Consider the following 21650-nt stretch of genomic DNA (forward strand, 5'->3'; position numbering starts at 1 on the left):
TATTTGAAGGGAAAAATATGAACATTTACAGAAAAAAAAATGCATTGAAAATGCAATGGAGTAGCCGGGCGTGGTGGCTCACGCCTGTAATCCCAGCATTTGGGAGGCCGAGGCGGGCGGATCATGAGGACAGGAGTTCAAGACCAACCTGACCAATATGGGGAAACCCCTGTCTACTAAAAATACAAAAATTAGCCGGACGTGGTGGCTGCTGCCTGTAGTCACAGCTGCCTGGGAGACGGAGACAGGAGGGTCGCTCGATCCCGGGAGGCGGAGGCTGCGGTGACCGCGATCGCGCCACTGCACTCCAGCCCGGGCGACAGAGCGATACTCAGTCTAAAAAACAAAGTTAGAAAAAAAGAAAATGCAAAAGAATCAACTGTAAGAGTTCCTTTTTATCTAAAAAGGAACGGGGCCAGTGACTCCCTGCAGAGATGGAGAGGGGACCGAGCACTCCGCACCGCGGCCTCCCGCTGCGGCCGGATCGCGCGCCGCGCTGGCGACGAGCACCTCCTGGCTGTGCCCGCCCAGCCTCGCGCTCTCGGTCTGTCCCGGCTCCGCAGTGGCGCCCGGAGGCCTGGTCCTCACGTCCGCCTAGTCCTCCGGGCCTGTCTCCGCCTCCAGCCCCGTTCCCGAGGCAGCCCCGCGACCCTTCCGCATCCTCACGGAAGAAACGACAACTTCCAGGCGCCGGAAGCCAACGGTTCGGCCCGCCGGCTGGAGGCGGAAGTGACGCCAGAGACGCGCCGGCATGTCTTCCGGCATCGGCTCCGCCTGTCCGGTAGCGGTCCCTGCCCTCGCGGCGGTCAGTCCCGGCGCTGGTGAGTTCCGGGCGTGCCCTGGGCCGTCCGCCGGGGTCCCGGCCCGGGCGTGGTCGCCCGCCCCGCGCCCCGCGCCCCGCGCCCCGCGAAGCGCGTCGTCGCCGGGTCCAGAAGGGGGAGTCGCCGCCGCTCGCGGCTGGTGGGCCCGGGCCGCGCCTGCGTTCCGCGGAGCTGGTGAGAGGGGCCCTCCGCCCCCTCGGTGTGAGCAGGGCGGGCTTTATCCGATCCTGGCACGCGGCGTTGGGATCGCAGCGTCCGGTCCATCCCGGGGTCCGGCCGCCGCTCCCTGTGCACGTTCGCGGGTGGGGACCGCGGCCGTCCTCCCGCTCGCGCTCACGTTTTGCTGTGGAAGAGCCTGAATCTGAAAGCGGAACTCCCGCCGCGGGGCTGTCCCTGCAGCCGCGTCGCTGGTCGTGGGCCGGGGCCGTGTTTCTGTCCGCCGCGCAGGACCCGTGTGGCGGGCCGCTGTTCAGTGTAACTGAGTGCAAAATCAACTGCGCGGCCGGGCGCGGTGGCTCACGCCTGTGATCCCAGCACTGGGAGGCCGAGGCGGGTGGGTCACGAGGTCAAGAGATCGAGACCATCCTGGTCAACACGGTGAAACGCCGTCTCTACTAAAAATACAAAACATTAGCCGGGCATGGTGGCGCGTGCCTGTCATCCCAGCTACTCAGGAGGCTGAGGCAGGAGAATTGCCTGAACCCGGGAGGCGGAGGTTGCGGTGAGCCGAGATCGCGCCATTGCGCTCCGGCCTGGGTAACAAGAGCGAAACTCCGTCCCAAAAAAAAAAAATAATAATAAATAAATAGGCCGGGCGCGGTGGCTCAAGCCTGTAATCCCAGCACTTTGGGAGGCCGAGGCGGGTGGGTCACGAGGTCAAGAGATCGAGACCATCCTGGTCAACACGGTGAAACCCCGTCTCTACTAAAAACTACAAAACATTAGCTGGGCATGGTGGTGCGTGCCTGTAGTCCCAGCTACTCGGGAGGCTGAGGCAGGAGAATTGCCTGAACCCAGGAGGCGGAGGTTGCGGTGAGCCGAGATCGCGCCATGGCACTCCAGCCTGGGTAACAAGAGCGAAACTCCGTCTCAAAAAATAAATAAATAAATAAATAAATAAAATAAACTGCGCACATGATACGTAACCTTTGAATACTTGGTGAAGCATCTCTTAAAGACAAAAACGTTGTCCTGCTAAACCACGGTACTAGCATTTCTCCTAAGAGAATTAAAAATAACGCGGCCATCCGCTGTCTACTCTGTGTAATGCCTAGAACTCTCAACGTTGTTCCAGCATGACGCTGTTGGGTATTTTGGGGACTAAGAGCCGTTCGAGGGTCCTGCATTCCCACCGTTAATGTCTTAGTGTCTTTTCAGCTGGAACTGTTACTATCATTTCTCTAGCATGTTGCCTTTGGTATTGTTTTCTCTTGGTATGTTTAAATATCCCTCCATTTCTTCCTGCTTCCTATGAACCAGTAGTTGAATTCAGAGGAGAGGCTGGCAGAGGGCGGACAGTAAGTACCTTATGGTTTGGGGGCCACGAGGCCTTAGTTATTGAGTCACTTTCTGTCCCGTCCTTCTCTACTCTGTACTGGTGGCAAGCCACAGCTCATTTCTCAAAAGGCCAACGGGCATCTGCATAGATGGCCGTTTAGAGGTTGTAGATTTACTCTAAAGTCCCGGAGGGCTGTGCTCTGAGTCTCATCCGTGCCTGCTAGAGGCTTCCAGCAGAACCTGTGTACCACGGACACCGTCATTGGGTCTGCTGCCTTATCTCCACCAAATGCCTAAGAAGCTTGTCCTGCACCTGAACTGCACAGATCCACACTTGTCACCGGCAGCCTCATAGGCAACTGTATAAGAGCATTGAAGCTGTTATATACATTGCCTCTAAAATTAAAAGATCTGCAAAATGTCGTGGTTCTTTTTTGGTTATAGGTTTTACGAGGTGCTGTAACTTTGGGGTGCATTTTGGAGGGGATGTCTTTATGTAATCCAGGCTACTGAACTCACGGAAACCAGCCCCTGAATCCCAATTCCTCTATTCTTTATGTTTCATATGAAGGTGTCTAAAACGGGTTGATTTCCTGTTCACTGTATCCAGCCAGCATAATGTCATCATAGCATATAAGGGCAGTCTGAAAGTTGGGTCCTCTGGGGATGGTAAGGCAGAGAACGGAATTTTACCTCCCTTTTTGAAACAAGGAAGGGAGCTGTACGGGTGGCACCAAACTGAACACATGTGGGCCTTTTCCCCGTCTCAGACACCCGGTAGTAACTACAATTTATACTAGGAGAATGGACATATTTTTCTGACCTGTGAAGCATTACTGCTTTAGTCACCTCATCAGTAGAATAAGAAGGCACGGCTCTAGGCTTACTTTTGTCCTGCTGGGGAGTGATCACAGACTCAGGTGCACAAACTGACAAGGAGGTTGAACTGTACTGGCCAGGTGTCTTGGTTTACCACCTCCTGAGTGGATGAAGTGGGACGAATTCCTGTTGTCTGAGTCCAGGGCATTTTAGGTATAAACCCAAGTGAAATTCGTGAATGGCTGTTCTGATAATTAAATAAGGCTTCCGGTGCATCTTCTGACCCATATACTGCTCTTGAGTAGACAATACGGGTATCACTAGTCCTCAAGAGAGTAAACAGGATGCAGTGGCTTTCACATATGTCATCCGCAGAGACAAGATCATGCATGAGGTTTGTTAACTGGGAAGTAATGCTTCTTACTTTTGGTTGGTAGGAAATCGAGATCCAGCCATCCCTGCATCAGGAGAGAAGGAGACTGCACCATCCACAGAGGTTCACAAGCCGCCCTTGCAGCAGCCTTGGCCTCAGGAACGGAGCCTTCAGACGTTCCCATCAGCCTCCCAGGATGGCAGCCCCTGACCTGGCCCACAGTGAGTCCTGGTGTTGCTCTTTCTCAGACACTTTGCTCTAGGTCCTGATACACAGTGTGAGTCCCACGGACAGGCCTCAGTAGTCATGCTCCGGGTTCCTATCATAGCCGCTGGAGTGGGCCAGAGAGTGCGGGCTTGTCGGTCAGCCCCGGGTGTGTGTGCTGTGGACAGGGGTCATGCATAAACTCCTTCATGAGTTTTCTCGTCATGGGCACATAAAGAGTCACGTTCCTTGGGGTTTGCGTTTCCATATCTGCAATAGGAGACTTGCCATTTCCTGACGGGCAGCGTAGCTCACAAACCTTTTGTATCACTGGGTGACACAGGCCACCCCGGCACTATGTGGCTGTGTGTGTGTGTTTTCCTGAGTGTGCAGGAGTACATGGGAATTTCCTGCTAGGATGGAATGACTTCCGGGTACGTAAACGTCTAAATTAGGGTCAGCTGTGGATTCTCATGCCTTCTTTATTTTTTAGGAGGTCATGTTTCTAAGGACTTAGTCTGCCTTCATGGAGAACAGACCCAGGCAGCAGGGATGTTGGCTGGCTGGCTGATAGATTCTTATCAGGTATGCCAAAACCATATGTTTCTAAAAATAGCATACTGGTATTCATCAGCTTGACACATTTCTGTCTGGGCAGACTAGCCCCCACTGCTCCTTAAAGCAAATAAAACCTCACTCAAGGACTGAGTCCCTAGTGGAATCCCCCAGGAGCAGAGCCTAGTTGGTCAGGTGTTACTGTGAAAATCCTCCCAGTATTTCAATGTTACCTCGGCTCATGGGAACCTCTGCCTCTCGGGTTCACAATTCCCCTGCCTCAGCCTCCTGAGTAGCTGGGATTACAGGTGTCCACCACCACACCCAGCTAATTTTTTTTATTTTTAGTAGAGACTGGGTTTTACCATGTTGGCCACGCTGGTCTGGAACTCCTGACCTCAGGTGATCCACCAGCCTTGGCCTCCCAAAGTGCTGGGATTACAGGTGTGAGCCACTGCGCCTGGCTTCAACGTTACTTATTATTTTGACCCTGTGGCACCAAATGCATGGTTCTTATTTTGCTGCTGCTCTGACACATGGTAAGGAGGAGAGAGTGTCCTCTCTGAGAACTGATTTCCACATCACGACGTATCACTTGCCTGTACTGTGCTCAGGAGAGGGACGTAAGGCGAGAGGGGCGCCCTGTGGGGTTGAGGTGAGAAAAGTTCACATTAGAGGGGCCGATCCAGCCACGTGATGGGGGACGTTGACATTGCGTGTGTGGACAGAGAAGGGCTCCCAGGACCGTTGGGCCATGGGCTAGACAGTGAGAGGCCTCACGGTCCCATGGAGGCCTCATTCTCCGGGGAACACTGATGATGGGTCGAGCAGCTCTGACCGTCACGTGTGATGATTTAGGACTCGGTGACCTTTGATGACGTGGCTGTGGACTTCACCCAGGAGGAATGGACTTTACTGGACCCATCTCAGAGAGACCTCTACAGGGATGTGATGCTGGAGAACTGTGAAAACCTGGCCTCAGTAGGTGAGGGGCCTCCATTCTCGGCAGCTTCCGCAGCATCGATACATGTTTCTCCTTACTGCGCTCCAGGGTTGGTGATGGCAAAGCCGAGTACTGCGGGAAGTAACACATAGCGACTACGCGAATGGGCTTGAAACTAGGGTGGTAGTTTCCAGAATATGGCCCGAGGGTCAGGACTGTCACATCGCTCACCTAGAAATGCGCATTCTCAGACTGCACTTGTGACACACTGGATCACAATGTCCGCTGGGGGGGCCTGTCATCTCTGTGTAACAAGCCCTCCGGAGGAAGCCAATTCACTGTAACACTGAGAACCACTGGCTAGTAGTTTCCCAAATGAATGAAAATCTCTTTGTGCTTACATTGTTTCCTATTTCAGTAGGAGTCTTAGCGGTGTTTACAGGTGCATTTCAGCCTGAATGCGGTTCCAGTGCTCAGAGATAACCAGTGTCTTTGAGGCACACAAGGATGGGGTATTTGCACTTGGAGCTCTTTCACGGCAGTTTCACTGCTTTCTTTAATAATGTAGCTCTTGGCCAGGTGCAGTGGCTCAGGCCTATAATCCCAGCACTTTGGGAGGCAGAGGTGGATGGATCACCTGAGGTCAGGAGTTCGAGACCAGCCTGACCAACATGGAGAAACCCCGTCTCTACTAAAAATACAAAGTTAGGCAGCTGTGGTAGCACACGCAGGTAATCCCAGCTACTCGGAGGCTGAGACAGGAGAACCCGGGAGGCAGAAGTTCTGGTGAGCCAAGATTACGTGGTTGCACTCCAGCCTGGGCAAAGAGAGGGAAACTTTGGCTCAAAAAAAAAAAAAAGAAAAAGAAATGTAGTTATTTCATGGGTAGGTTTGTCATCTCTTGCCTGAATCTCTTCCACTGATGTCTCTTTCCCTGTGTACAGGACGTCACCTGTTCAAACCCAGTGTGATCTGTTGGCTGGAGGAGGAAGGGCAGCTGAGGGCAGGGCAGAGAGGAGTTCTCCAAGGTGAGTGAGTGTGAAGAGCATCCCTGGTTGATGTCAAGTTTGGTGGAAGGTTCCTGAGTGTACTTTTTAAGATGCATTCTGACACAGAACATGAGGCCATTGGACTCACAAGTTTTGGCGTATCCTGAGCTTCCCACATTTCCTTAGTTTCTGTCTGATCTGGACTTCCCTGTGATCTCATTAAAAACCTGCTCTTTTGTTCTTTGAGTTTGTGTGTTTTTTGTGGTTTTGTTTGTTTGTTTTTGGTTTTGAGGTGGAGTCTCACCATGTCACCAGCCTGGAGTGCAGTGGCGTGATCTCAGCTCACTGCAGCCGCCATCTCCCGGGTTCAAGCAGTTATCCTGCCTTAGCCTCCTGAGTAGCTGGGATTACAGGCACGTGCCACCACACCAGCTAATTTTTGCATTTTTACTGGAGATGAGGTTTCACCATGTTGGTCAGGCTGCTCTCAAACCCCTGACCTCAAGTGATCCGCCCGCCTTGGCCTCCCAAAGTGCTGGGATTACAGGCATGAGCCACTACATCCAGCCAAGTTTGTGTTTTTAATATATGCTCTTTGTCTAGATCTTTCTTGCTTTCTTTCGTTGATAATACTGTTTCTGTTCACCATCACATTAATTTTTTTATAGACTAAATTTATTTTAAAACCTTCTAAATTATGACTCCCAGTTCCTATATTCCAAATTTTACACATAGCCACACTCCTCAAATCTATCTTTGCTTTTTTTTTTTTTTTTTTTTTTTTTTTGCTATGTTTTATATGAAAACAAATAACAATGAGTTTGATCATTTTTAGGTCAATTAACCTACCGTTTTGTTCTGCAAACCCTTACTTTTTTTCTTTTATGCTTCAGAATGGCAACTTGAAAGCAAAGGGTCAGCACTTCAGCAGGACAGAGCTTGGTTCAGAGCATCAGATGAGACACAAATGGTAAGATGAACAAGACAGATGCTTTCATTTATCACACTCATAAAAGATTGTGAATTCCACTATAGAAAATGCACAAAATTGGCTGGGCAAAGTGGCTCACGCCTGTAATCCCAGCACTTTTGGAGGCTGAGGCAGGCAACCCACCTGAGGTCAGGAGTTGGAGACCAACTTGACCAACATGGTGAAACCTCATCTCTAGTAAAAATACAAAATTAGTTGGGCATGGTGGTACATGCCTATAATCCCAGCTGCTGGGAGGCTGAGGCAGGAGAATCGCTTTAACCTGGGAGGTGGAGGTTGCGGTGGTGAAGATTGTACCATTGCACTCCGGTCTGGGCAACGAGAATGAAACCCTATCTTAAAAAAAAAAAAAAGAAAGGAAAAGAAAATGAGCAAAATTGAGAGACTTTAGAGAAGCAGCATTCACTCAGGTGGGGGCTGTCTGCAGAGAACACTCTGAATGTGAGGAATTTGGAAGGAGCTAATCCTGTCTTCGAACTTGGTGCTGGCAGGCGCGTGCCTCATGCCTGTAATCCCAGCGCTTTGGAAGGCCGAGGTGGGCAGATTGCCTGAGCTCAGGAGTTCAAAACCAGCTTGGGCAACCTGGTAAAACCCATCTCTACTGAAAATACAAAACAAAATTTCTGTGCCAGAATGCGCCTGAAATCCCAACTACTTGGGAGGCTGAGGCACAAGAATTGCTTCAACCTGGGAGGCAGAAATTGTGGTGAGCTAAGATCACGCCACTGCACTCCAGCCTCGGTGACAGAGTGAGACTCTGTCTCAACAAAAAGAAACTTGGTTCAGAGTTTCTTCAGACACACAACAGCACACACGTAACGAGGTACTGAGATTGCAGGCTGTTTGGTGAGCACCGACAGGAGTCTTTTCAGAGTTAGAGCAGATGGCACAGGATTCTTGCAGTTGGGCGCATCATTTGACTTGAAAGACTTCCATGGGGCAGGAGCTGCATGCATGTTGTGAAAATGGCAAAAATCGTAATCATCACCGTCATACTTCTGTCTTCAGCTGGGTGAGATCTTAGAATAAGCCTCAGCAGTCCTCTGATGATCACTCATTCTTCACCAGCAGGCAAGAAGCCACAGTGGAGGGCAGCTCTGTGACCGGATGCAGTGTGGAGAGGCTGTCAGTGAGCCCTCAGATCTCAGCACACATGTGAGAACTCAAAATACAGGATACAGTTGTGTCTGTAACCATTATGGAAAAGACTTTTTAATTTCACACCAGGAAACCTTGTGCAAAGCTGGAGGGCAGTTTTCTGTGTTGGATCAGTGTGGAAAAGCGTTTAGCACTGCTCCAAATGTTGTTTACCAGCAAACATGCACTTGGGACAAGTCTTTTGACTACAGCAACTGTGGGAAAGCATTTCTTAACCAGACATACCTTCAGGGTCGCATGCGAACTCACAACAGAGAAGGAACATGTAAATGGAAGCAGTGTGGGAAGGCTCTCACTCACTCCCCAGGCCGTCCGGCAACTGTTGAAATGCATGCTGTAAGGAATCCTCATGTATGTAGGGAATGTGGGAAGGCCTTTGGATGCACTGCATACCTTACTAGTCACATGCGAATCCACACTGGCGAGAAGGCCTGTGAATTTAAAGAATGTGGAAAATCCTCCCCTATTTCCTCAAGCCTAACTCAACATGTAAGCATTCATGCTGCAGAGAAGCCCTGCGAATGTAAAGAATGCGGAAGAGCCGTCACTGGATGCTCAGGTCTTTCTCAGCACGTCCAAACACACGCTAGAGAGAAGCCCTGCGAATGGAAGGACTGTGGGAAAGCCTACAGTAGGTTTTATCTACTGAGTGAACATTTAAAAACTCACATGAGGGAGAAGCCCTTTGCATGTGTGGTTTGCGGAAAATATTTTAGAAATTCCTCATGCCTTAATAATCACCTTCGAATTCACACTGGAATAAAACCCTATACGTGCAGCTACTGTGGGAAGGCCTTCACTGTGCGCTGTGGCCTTACTAGACACGTACGAACACACACGGGCGAGAAGCCATACATGTGTAAGGACTGTGGGAAAGCCTTCTGTACATCCTCAGGCCTTACTGAACATGTGAGGACACACACTGGAGAGAAGCCCTATGAATGTAAAGATTGTGGGAAGTCCTTCACTGTTTCTTCAAGCCTGACTGAACATGTGAGAATCCATACTGGAGAGAAACCCTATGAATGTAAGCAGTGTGGCAAAGCCTTCACGGGGCGCTCCGGCCTTACGAAACACGCGCGGACACACACCGGGGAGAAGCCCTACGAATGTAAGGACTGTGGGAAAGCCTACAACAGAGCTTATCTACTGAACGAGCATGTGAAAACTCACACAGAGGAGAAGCCCTTTATATGTAAGGTATGCGGGAAGTCCTTCAGAAATTCCTCATGCCTGAATAAGCACATTCAGATTCACACTGGAATAAAACCTTACGAATGTAGGGACTGTGGGAAAACTTTCACCGTTTCTTCGAGCCTAACTGAACATGTGCGAACTCACACTGGAGAGAAGCCCTATGAGTGTAAAACATGTGGGAAGGCCTTCACCACGTCCTCACACCTTATCGTGCACATAAGAACCCACACTGGAGAGAAACCCTACATGTGTAAGGAGTGTGGAAAAGCCTTTGCTTCCTCCTCACACCTCATCGAACACAGAAGGACTCACACAGGAGAGAAACCTTACATATGTAACGAATGTGGGAAGGCCTTCCGCGCCTCCTCTCACCTGCGTAAACATGGGAGGATTCACACAGGACAGAAACCCTATAAATGTAAGGACTGTGGGAAAGCATATAATCGGTTTTATCTTCTAAAAGAACATTTAAAAACTTACACTGAAGCGCAGCTTTTTGTGTGTAAGGACTGTGGAGAGTCTTTTAAGAATTCCTCATGCCTTAACCATCACACTCAAATTCACACTGAGAAACCTTACTAATATAAGGAATGTGGGGAAGCCTTCAGTTACACTCACTCACGCTGAAGACATGAAAGATGTCTTGCTCCCCGGTGCCTATGACCTGAGGAACGTGGCCAGGCCGTCAGCATCTGATCACAGCCCGGGGTGAAGGAAGGCACCCAGAGCCCTAGAGCATCAGGACAGAGGAAGCCCTAGTGTTCTCTCAGGTCCTGGAAAATACGGACGGGACGGTATCCAGTGGAGAGGACCCTACTGCTCCGTGATAGGTGCAGTGTTGCTTTGAGGTTCTGCACAGTGCTGTGACAATCCCTTGTGATGTCACACTGGAGAAAACCTTAGGGAAGTGAGGATTGTTGGGAGGTCATTTTCACATGACATCGTTCCTCAGCCTTCAGTAAACACGGGGATTGACACTTGAAGTATTGTGAATGTACGGAAGATAGGAATTGCTTCCTTGTGTCCTGAAACCTCGTAGGCTAACAGAGACATGTCTTTCCGGGGGTTCTGTAGGTGTATTTTGAGCCTATATGATGCTGCACTGATCCTTCTTGGAGTGATGACTCTGCTCCAGTAGAAATTTTCCAGTCTGGTTATTACACTGTCTGAGTTTCAGCCTGGCCAAGAGTGGGTCTTGAGGATTCAGATGTCACCCTGTGTTAGCTGTGTGGGCTCTGGTTGGCTAGTCGTGCTCTTAGCATGACCCCACCTGTAGGGTCCCACACTGGCCAAGGTGGGGCATTACACAGCTCCACATTTCATGAAAATGCCCTTGTTCTTCTCCCATACCTGAACCCTTCAGATAAAACACCAGGTGCAAGGAGGGGCAGAGTGGAGAGGGGCAAGGTCAGAGGCCAGCACCATGAGCTGCCCGTTTCGTGGCTGTGAAGGGACAGCCAGCACCCCACACGCGGGGAGGTTGGAATTCTTGTACCTCAGGCAGTGCAGGAGGGTGAGAGCCCTGAGTGTCCCTGCTGACCTCCAGACCCTCTCCACAGTGCGCAGAGCAGTCCTGGCAGCTGCTGCCATCTGGCACTTCTGGGAGGGAGCTGTTTGTGTGTGTGCTGCCCCTTTGCATGTCGTGAAAACAGACCAGGGACACAGCTGGTCCTGGTGTCCATGGCACTTGGCGGCATCCCCGGCACTTCCTGGATGAGGCCTTAAAGTCACACAGCAGCAGAGCAAGGTTTCTGTGTGAGTGACGCGAATGTGTGTCCCCTGGCTGCCGCCACCTTGGGTTATATATTTTATGGCCCTCGGGGCTGCAGCTGCGTGGTGACTGGTGTTAAATCCCCACAGTATAAAGGTGATCTGCAAGGTGAACAATCAGTCCTGATGGAGAGACCTGTGCACCTTTGGTTACGTGTTTGTCGTGGAGAGGAGTGGGTTTTGCAGTGTTTCCCTTGTGGGGTTGAGTGTGGCTGTTTAGCCTATCTGTTGCCACCTTTAATTGTTGGCAGCGACACCAGAGGTCATCAGATGAGTGTGAACCACCTTGTGGGGCTGTGGTGGCTCCTAGTCGGGCCTCAGAGGCCATCCTCATTGGCTGAAAACACAGTTGCCTGAGTCCAGAGCTTGTGAGTCTCAGGTGACGCCTGTCCTGGTGCTTGGTAAGTCCAATGCACGGTGACGGCATCCTGAGCAGGTGGCAGCACAGACGCCGCCCTGCCTGACATGCTCCCTGCTGGTGGAGGCATCACCGCAACCCCAGATCTCATTATTAAGACGACTCCTGGCCGGGCGCAGTGGCTCATGCCTGTAATCCCAGCACTTTGGGAGGCCGAGGCGGGCGGATCACGAGGTCAAGAGATCGAGACCATCCTGGCCAACATGGTGAAACCCCATCTCTACTAAAAAAGTACAAAAAAAAATTAGCTGGGCATGGTGGTGCGTGCCTGTAGTCCCAACTGCTCGGGAGGCTGAGGCAGGAGAATTGCTTGAAACCGGAAAACGGAAGTTGCAGTGAGCCGGGATCGCACCACTGCATTCCAGCCTGGTGATAGAGCAAGACTCTGTCTCAAAAAAAAAAAAAAAAGAGCCCCTTCCCTTCACACGAGGTGACTTCACCCACTTCTCCAGAGCCCCTCAGAAGCAATGCCCATGGACCGGTGCCCCTAGGCACAAATTTGACATTTGAGATTCTGTGAGGAGCCTGAGCTTGCTGTCAGCCAGCCTGTGATCCTGCTGTCCTCTCAGCTGAAGCCTGCGGCCCCGCATGCCACGCCCGTAGGAGGATCTGGTAGTGTCTGGAATCTTGGTAACTGATAACACATGTTTTTGTTTCCCCAGGACCCACCTTGGGTCAGTCAGGCGCTCACCCTCTGGGGAGACCACTGTCTCCTCTCCCCTGCAGCTTCCGGGGTCCCCTCCTTACTCCCTAGGCTCGGCTTCACACAGCCTCTTTGCGTGGCCTCACCTTTCACTTCACGCCCTCCCGCAGCAGATCTGCAGCCCTGCCATCCTGACCATTGTCGGGCTTACCCCTTGTCATGTTTCCCACTGCCCGAGGACATTATCACTGAGCTCCCAACGTCTCAAAGTGATTGTCTTGAGTCATAGCACACGCTGTGATGTGGATGCGATTGGTTTGTCCTCACCAAGTCTCAGTGTGGCAGTGCTGTGAGGCGGGCCTGGTGTGGGTTTGGGTCATGGGGGCACCCCCCTGGATGGCTGGGTGCCATTAGTTCTTGCTCTGTCAAGACTGGATTGGTTGGTAGGGGAATGCGTTAGTTGCCATGAGTGTGGTTGTGATGAAGCAAGCTGTCCCTTGGGTTTGGCTCACTGCCCTTGACCTTCTCTGCCCTGTTTGACATGGCAAAAAAAGTCCTCATCAGAAGCAGGTTGGGTGCCAGTGCCATGCCTCGTGCAGCCTGCAACCATAAGCCAAGTAAGCTTTTTTATCAGTTACCCAGCCTCAGATCACAGCAGCGCGAACCAGACTGACGCCACGCATCATGGAGAAGTGGGTGATGGGCAGGACTGCTCGCTCAGATACCCACGTTCCTCCTTCTTACTCAGAACGTTTTCCATGCCACTAGGGCAACGTATTCCCTCCTGTGTGATCATCACCGTCGACATGCGAGTGTTCCTTGGCGTCAGGTAAAACATTAGGGGACCTATCGTATTGTGTTGTATTTTTTGTCTATTAGGATGCTTTTCATCCTGGGGTCTTGCTGTGGGGGCTAGACCGTCCCTCAAGGATGGTAATTCCTAAAGATGGTGACCAGCTTGCTGGAAATGCTCACTTCAGATGCAAATCAACCACTGCTTCCTTTCTCCAGCTGACACCCCAAACCTATATCCCTCCTCCCCGAAGTGCCCTTGGCCTGCTGGAAGTATGCAGGCTAGCCAGCTCCAAACTTCATCCTGCCCTGCCTGCCTTCCCTGGGGAAACCCAGGAGAAGGCTGTGGGCTCTGCCCCCCTGCCTCCTTCTGCCTCCTGCCCAGGTCTGCCACTCCCCTTGGACTCTGCCTGGAGTGATGTGTCCCCTTCTCTTGACACCGTGAGTGATAAACTTTCCATGTCAGGCACCTGCGTGTGTTCACTCAGTCACCCGCACACATTCCCATCTAGGCCCCAGGCCATGTTTCTCTCCCCACAGGTCTTTGTACCCAAGCACCTGCCCCATGACGGGCTTACCAACCCCGGGAGATTCTGGGATTATCTGTGAGAGCTGCCATGTGGGCTCCTGGGCAGTTTTATTCCTTCTCTCTACTTGTTCATCCTTATGAGGGAGTAACATTGTTTCCAGTGTGGCTGTAAAACAGCACCTCCCTGGGATGTTGGTTTGCATTTCTCTTGATTACTGATAGTATGAACGTGCTTTACGCTGGTTATTTTCCTCTTTGGATGAAATACCTGGTCTTGTTTTTTCCTGATTTGTCTGCTGTTTGTTCTTTTTTAGAAATAGCAAGGCTGCTGTGAGGTGAGTCACCACTTACGGCTTCTAAGATTGTAGAGGTTTCCACCTGACATGTTTTCACTTTTGTGATGGTGTATTAAGGAAAAAGATTTCTTCATTTTGGCATACTCAAATTCATACAGCTTTTATCTATCAGAAACTTTACTTTACTTTAAGGCCCTAAATATGCTGTAGTATTTTGGCTTCCGCAAATTTTTTTTTTTTTTTTTTTTTTTGGAAGAACACCCCTGCCCAGGCATGACCTCAGCTCACTGCACCCTTCATCTCCTGGGTTCAGGCGATTCTCTGCCGCAGCCTCCCGAGTAGCTGGGATTACAGGCACCTGCCACCACACCCAGCTACTTTTTGTATTTTTAGTAGAGACAGGGTTTCATCATGTTGGCCAGACTGGTCTGAAACACCTGACCTCAAGTGATCCACCCACCTCAGCCTCCCAAAGTGCTGGGATTACAGGCATGAGCTACCGCGCCCGGCTTTGGCTTCCACAGTGTTTGTTTTATCCCGGGTTGCTGTGCTTAATCCATCTGGAGTTGAGTTTTATCGATGATATCTGTAGAGGTCTAATTTCATTTTTCCCGCTATGAATATAAAATTTGTGCAAGACCTCTGGTTCGTTCTTTCTTTCTTTTCTTTCCTTTCTTTCCTTCTTTCTTTCTTTTTCTTTCTTCCTTTGTTCTTGTTGCGCAGGCCGGAGTGCCTGGTGCAATCTCCACTCACTGCAACCTCCACCTCCTGGGTTCAAGCAATTCTCCTGCCTCAGCCTCCCAAGTAGCTGGGATTATAGGCATACACCACCACACCTGGGTAATTCTGTATTTTTAGTAGAGAAGGGGTCTCTCCGTTTTGGTCAGTCTGGTCTCGAGCTCATGACCTCAGGTGATCTACCACCTCGGCCTCCCAAACTGCTGGGATTACAGGCATGAGCCACCACACCCAGCCAAGACCTCTGTTTTTTTGATGAAGGAAAGAGGTTTATTTGGCTCACAGTTGTGAAGGCCAGGAGGTCCCAGAAACATGGCACCAGCATCCGCTAGACTTCAGATGGGGGCCTCATACCGACTTCTGTTTTCACACAACCAGTAGGAAACAGATATCCTAACACTAGTGAAAGAGAAAATTTAAAAGTTTGGTTTTTTCCATTCAGTTGCCCTGGCCTCCAGGCAGTCCTGCAGCAACAGAAACATCATCAGCCTTCAGAGCTGGCCTGTGAGGTTGACCACTCTGCGGTTGGACAAGCCCCGCTCCTAGAAGAGACATGAGCAACACTGCACAGCCTTCGAGAAGGGAATTCACATTGAAAGCACAATCCTCACAACGTTCATTAAAACTTGCTGGCCAAACCTAACTAGGTCACTCGCCTGATTAACAGATATCTCCGTTAACCATGGGATTGAAAGAGCCAGAGTGTCATAATGTAAAATTCAAAAGTGTCCGTGATTACTCAGCATATGAGCAACAGCCTTAGGTATCAATGTAATGATATGAAACAGCTGACATTTGTGACATCAGAATCCTAGAAGGAAAGGAGAAAATGGGGTGTAGTCAAACCACTTGACAATATATTGATGAAAGACCTCTCATGTTCAGTGTAAGATATAAACTTACAGTTTCAAGAGGTTCAGTAAGCTGCAAGCATGATAAACCTGAAGAAAACCAAGCCCAGACCTACCATAATGAAACTGGTGAAAGCTTACAGAGAGTCTTAAAAGGAGGCTGAGGAAACAGACACAGTGCTTCTAGAAGGATAGTTCAGTGGATCAGGTTTCTCCTTGGAAGCCATAAAGGCCAGCAGGAAGTGTAGGAACATTTTTAAGTTCTGAAATAAAAAATGCCAACCCAGAATACTGTATCCAACAAAAGTGTCCTTTAGGGACGATATGATACAAAGAATAATTGCCTGAAGACCTGGTTTAAATAAATGGTTACAGAAGAATCTTAAAGAAGACAAATTGTACCAGAAGGAAACCTGGAACAAAGGAAAAGCAATAGAAGTGCCAAATAGCTGAGTAAACAGAGTATTCTACTCAGGAGTTCTTTAAAATATGCATGATTGCAAAGCCAGAAATCATCACATGGGGCTTCCATTTATGTGTGTTTAATACATAAGACAACTGCAACGTCAATGTGTGGGGTGACGTGGCTGAATGGTGTGGAGGTCCATGCTCCATTTCAGTGGCAAAGTATCCCAGAAAGACTGGAAAAGCTAAGTATGTATATTTTAGTTGCTAAAGAAGTATACAGCTGGGTGTGGTGGCTCACGCCTGTAATCCCAACACTTTGGGAGAGTGAGGTGGGTGGCTTATGTGAGATCAGGAGTTCAAGACCAGTCTGGCCAACATGGTGAAAATTAGCCAGGCATAGTGGTGGGCGCCTGTCATCTCAGCTGTGTGGGAGGCTGAGGCAGAGGTTGCAGTGAGCTGAGATTGCACCATTACACTTCAGCCCAGGCAACAGCGAGACTCCATCTCAAAAAAAAAAAAGGCGGGGGCCAGGCGTCGTGGCTACACTTGTAATCCCAGCACTTTGGGAGGCCGAGGTCGGCAGATCACAAGGTCAAGAGATTGAGACCATCCTGGCAAATGTGGTGAAATGCCATCTCTATTAAAAATACAAAAATTAGCTGGGTGTGGTGGCACACGCCTGTAGTCCCAGTACTTGGGAGGCTGAGGCAGGAGAATCACTTGAACCCAGGAGGCGGAGGTTGCAGTGAGCCAAGGTTGCACCACTGCACTCCAGCCTGGCGATAGAGCGAGACTCTGTCTCAAAAAACACCAACTAAAAGATAACCAGTAGAGCTGAATCCTTATTGAATCAGAAATATTAAATGCATATGATCAGCCTGGCGTGGTGGCTCACACCTGTAATCCCAGCACTTTGGGAGGCCGAGGCAGATACATCACAAGGTCAGGAGTTCCAGACCATCCTGACCAACATGGTGAAACCCCATCTCTACTAAAAATACAAAAATTAGTTGGACATGGTGGCTCATGCCTGTAGTCCCAACTATTTGGGAGGCTGAGGCAGTAGAATCACCGAACCCAGGAGGTGGAGGTTGCAGTGAGCCAAGATCATGCCACTGCACTCCAGCCTGGGCAACAGCAAGACTCTCTCTCAAAAAAAAAAAAAACAACAAGCTGCTCATGCTCATTTAAAGATAGGACAGTTAAAATGTAGGAGCCATCAATATGTCACCTACAAGACACTCACTTCAAATACAGTGATGTAAGTTAACAGTAAAAGAATGGAAATGTGTGTACCATGGGAACAATCAGTAAAAAAGTGGAGGAGAGGCGTATTTTGTAGGGGGGAGATCCCTCAGCCTATTTCCATGTAAATAATGAAGAAGAAAGTAACTAGAAATACAACCATAGTTACTAGTTATTCATATGTGATCTTAGTTATTCATAGGTGATCTTAATTCCTTTACTAATGCCTCAGGTCGGAAGTGTGAACCTGGGGTGACACTGAAATGAATGACACTAAGGCAAGATGCTCTAAGCCCTCTGTCACGCCTGCATAAGGGCTGCTGGAGGGCGCCTCGGCTGTGCGGCAGCGCCAGGCTGGGACAGCGCCCGATGTTTAGCCAGACAGGGAAGGAGACGTCCAAAATGGCTGAGACATCACCTTCCTGGGGAAGTTTGGAGAAAACTCCGCTTCTCAAGCTCTCGTGGTAAGGCCTGATGGCTGTCAGGGACACCCACAAACATCCGGGGTCTTATCTGTCTCTATGTGATGCTATGCTTCAGTGGTCACGTTCCATGTCTACTCATGTTCTGCTTCTGCACCTGGTGCCTTTTTTCTTAGAAAAGATAATCAGGAATGGTAACATAACTCTTAGTATTTCAGTTCTTTCTTTTTTTTTTTTTTTTTTGAGACGGAGTTTCGCTCTTGTTACCCAGGCTGGAGTGCAATGGCGCGATCTCGGCTCACCGCAACCTCCGCCTCCTGGGTTCAGGCAATTCTCCTGCCTCAGCCTCCTGAGTAGCTGGGATTACAGGCACGCACCACCATGCCCAGCTGATTTTTTGTAGCTTTAGTAGAGACGGGGTTTCACCATGTTGACCAGGATGGTCTCGATCTCTTGACCTTGTGATCCACCCGCCTCGGCCTCCCAAAGTGCTGGGATTACAGGTTTGAGCCACCGTGCCCGGCCAGTTCTTTCTTGATAAGTATGGAAAAAGTGCTGATGCATCATGCTCCTTACCTCACTTCGGGTGCCAGAAATTCCTGCGCCCCCGCCTGTATGCCACGTCCTATTTTACCCCGCCCCCAGTCACCGACCACCAAGGCCACGCCCTACCTTCCCTGCCCCCAGATTTGCAACTCTATAAAAGAGAGAGTCCAGGCATTTGGGGCCAGTGCTGGTCTCCAAGACCTGGGTAGCAGTGGACCCCGGACCCAAACTCTGTTTTCTTGATCTCCATGTCTTGTGCCCCTTATTTCTACAATTTCTTGTCTCCACACTGGCTGGGAGCAGCTCACAGAACCCTGTAGGGCCGCACCGTATAATTAACATCAGACATCGACTTCAGAGCAAAGAAAATTACCACAGGGTGTCGAGTGCGGTGGCTGATTCCTGTAATGCCAGCACTTTGGGGGGCTGAGGTGACTGGCTCACTTAAGGACAGGCGTTCAAGACCAGCCTAGGCAATGTAGCAGGACCCCATTTAAAAACAAAAAGCAGGCCAGGCATGTTGGCTCACACCTATAATCCCAGCATTTTGGGAGGCCAAGTCAGGCAGATCACTTGGGGCCAGGAGTTCGAGACCAGCCTGGGCAACATGTGAAACCCCAACTGTACTAAAAATACAAAATGAGCTGGGCATGGAGGCAGGTGCCTGTAGTCCCAGCTACTAGGGAGGCAGGGGCACCCAGGAGGTGAAGGTTGCAGTGAGCCAAGTTCATGCTGTTGCACTCCAGCCTGGGCAACAAGAGCAAAACTCCATCTCAAAAGCAAATAATAATAAGCAAAATGTGATAGAGAGTACAAAAAATGAAAAATTATAGGCTGGGTGTAGTGGCTCACGCCTGCAATCCCAGCACTTTGGGAGGCTGAGGTGGGTGGATCACCTGACATCGGGCGTTTGAGACCATCCTGACTAACATGCAGAAACCTCAACTCTACTAAAAATACAAAAATAGCCAGGTGTGGTGGCGCATGCCTGTAATCCCAGCTACTTGGGAGGCTGAGGCAGGAGAATCACTTGAACATGGGAGGCAGAGGTTGCCGTGAGCCGAGATTGCGCCATTGCACTCCAACCTGGGCAATAAGAGTGAAACTCTGTCTCAAAACTGGAGAAATTACAGTTATATCAAGTATATTGATTCAAATTAGTTATGTTAAATGTTAGCAAACGCCGGGCGTGGTGGCTCAAGCCTGTAATCCCAGCACTTTGGGAGGCCAAGGCGGGTGGATCACGAGGTCAAGAGACCGAGACCATCCTGGTCAACATGGTGAAACCCTGTCTCTACTAAAAAAATACAAAAAATTAGCTGGGCATGGTGGCACGTGCCTGTAATCCCAGCTACTTAGGAGGCTGAGGCAGGAGAATTGCCTGAACCCAGGAGGCGGAGGTTGCGGTGAGCCGAGATCGCGCCATTGCACTCCAGCCTGGGTAACATGAGTGAAACTCCATCTCACAAAAAAAAAAAAAAAATGTTAGCAAACAATACAAAACCACATTAAGAAAGTAATAAACCATGACCAAGTGGAATTTATCCTAAGACTGCAACTGGTTCAGTTATTAGGAAAGCCATTCAGGACTGCACCGTATGAATACATCTAAGAAGAGAGAGCAGGTGATTACATCCGCTGGTGCTGCTGACGCCTTTGGGAAAATTCAGTACCTGTCACTGATACAAGCACCCAAAATAGGAATTGGTGAATACTTAGGATGCGTGTGTCTGTAGTTACGTGTGTGTGTGTGTGTGTTGTGTATGTGTGTGTGTGTGTGTATATATGTGTATGTATGTATGTATGTGTGTATGTGTGTGTATTTGTGTTTGTGTGTGTGTGTGTGTGTATATGTGTGTTGTGTGTATTTTTGTGTGTTGCGTGTGTGTGTGTGTATTTGTGTGTGTGTATATGTGTGTATGTACTGGAAATGTTACTGAATGCAGCTGGGTAAGAAATTAATTCAAAACAGAATTGCAAACAGGAAATGATCTCATGTTCATATGATTTACATGGAAAGCCCTGTAAAATTCATCAATAAAAACCTTGTAATTTGGAGGCAGTGAAATTACCGTCAAAAAATAGATGGTCTTCATCTACACAATCAATAACCAGGGACGTGATATAATAGTGGAGAAAACATTTAATAGCTTAGAAGTAAACTTATCAAGAAATGTATAAAACCTAAATGAGGAAACTTTAAAACACCTTCTTACTGAGACAGGGACTCCGTCTGCCCCACAGGCTGCAGAGCAGTGGTGTGATCACAGCTCACTGCAGCCTTGACCTCCAGGGCTCCGGCGATCCTTCCTCCTTAGCCTCTCGAGTAGCTGAGACTACAGGTGCACACCACCACACCAGGCTCATTTAAAAACATCTAGAGACGGTCTCGTTTTGTTATCCAGGCTACCCTGGGACTGCTGTGGTCAAGCCGTCCTCCCGCCGTGGCCTCCCAAAGTGCTGGGAATACAGGCGTGATTGAGCCCCTGTGCCCAGCCTAAGAGTATTCTTGAAGGACTCAACACAGACTTGAACAAATGGGCAAATGCCTTGTTCTTTGATAGGATGACTTCACATCATAAAGATAGCATTTCTCCACAGGTTAATTCAGAAGTGAGGCTCAATCCCAGTTGAAACAGCACCGAGCTTTTGTTGGCGTTAGTGCAGAATGACCCTGAAGTTCATATGGGACCAAGGACATCTGATGGCACCAGGAAGACCCAGAAGACAAAACTGATGCTTCCCCGCGGGTCCCGCAGCATCTGCTGAAGCCGCCATATTAAAAGGTGTGGCACAGGAGACAGACAGATGGACAAAAAGGGGCTACCTGGAAAGAGGAACGTGGAAACGTAGTTGATAAAGGTGGGTTTCAGATCAATGGGCAGAAATGCGGTGTGTAATGAAAGGTACTGAGACAACTGGTTAGCTCTTTGAACAAGAGGCCATTATATGTATGAATCACACCATTCAGGCCGGGCGTGGTGGCTCACGCCTGTAATCCCAGCACTTTGGGAGGCCAAGGCGGGTGGATCATTTGAGGTCAGGTGTTCGAAACCAGCCTAGGCAACATGGTGAAACCCCTTCTCTACTAAAAATACAAAAATTAGCCAGGCGTGATGGTGGGCGCCTGTAATCCCAGCTACTCGGGAGGCTGAGGCAGGAAAATTGGTTGAGCCTGGGAGGTGGAGGTTAAGTGAACCAGAACGCACCACTGCAGTCCAGCCTGGTGACAGAGCGAGACTCCGCCCCACTCCGCCAAAAGTAAAGTTACACCATTCACAAGAATGAGTTCTAAACAGATCAGGGATCTAAATGTGTAAAATAAAAGCACGCACAGTGGGTTATGTGAGTGGTTTCTGGGCGATGGAAGAGGGTCTGCCCAGGAGGGGCAGTAGCACAGGCAGGCTGGGTAACACCATGCCTCCACCAGCTGCAGTGCGGGGTC

General features: G+C 49.7%; 1 protein-coding gene across 5 annotated transcripts; it reads left to right on the top strand.

Moving 5' to 3' along the window:
• Window positions 1–716: 716 nt before the first annotated feature.
• Window positions 717–21222, top strand: ZNF778 (zinc finger protein 778). 5 transcript variants are annotated; one of them, XM_032284711.1, is made up of 7 exons: window positions 717–821; window positions 3575–3731; window positions 4208–4299; window positions 5128–5254; window positions 6157–6240; window positions 7095–7171; window positions 8261–11458. In XM_032284711.1, exons 2-7 carry the CDS (start codon window positions 3707–3709, stop codon window positions 10127–10129), a joined length of 2274 nt encoding a protein of 757 aa, XP_032140602.1. In that variant the 5' UTR covers window positions 717–821; window positions 3575–3706; the 3' UTR covers window positions 10130–11458. The 5 variants fall into 5 exon arrangements, with proteins under 5 accessions (XP_032140602.1, XP_032140603.1, XP_032140604.1 ...); XM_032284712.1 differs by lacking the exon at window positions 717–821 and adding an exon at window positions 837–995; XM_032284713.1 differs by lacking the exons at window positions 717–821; window positions 8261–11458 and adding exons at window positions 2682–2889; window positions 20807–21222.
• The last annotated feature ends 428 nt before the right edge of the window (window positions 21223–21650 follow it).

Source organism: Sapajus apella, unplaced genomic scaffold, assembly GCF_009761245.1.
Source record: "Sapajus apella isolate SASKATOON/1434 unplaced genomic scaffold, GSC_monkey_1.0 scaffold15, whole genome shotgun sequence".
In the NCBI taxonomy this organism is placed as follows: domain Eukaryota; kingdom Metazoa; phylum Chordata; class Mammalia; order Primates; family Cebidae; genus Sapajus; species Sapajus apella.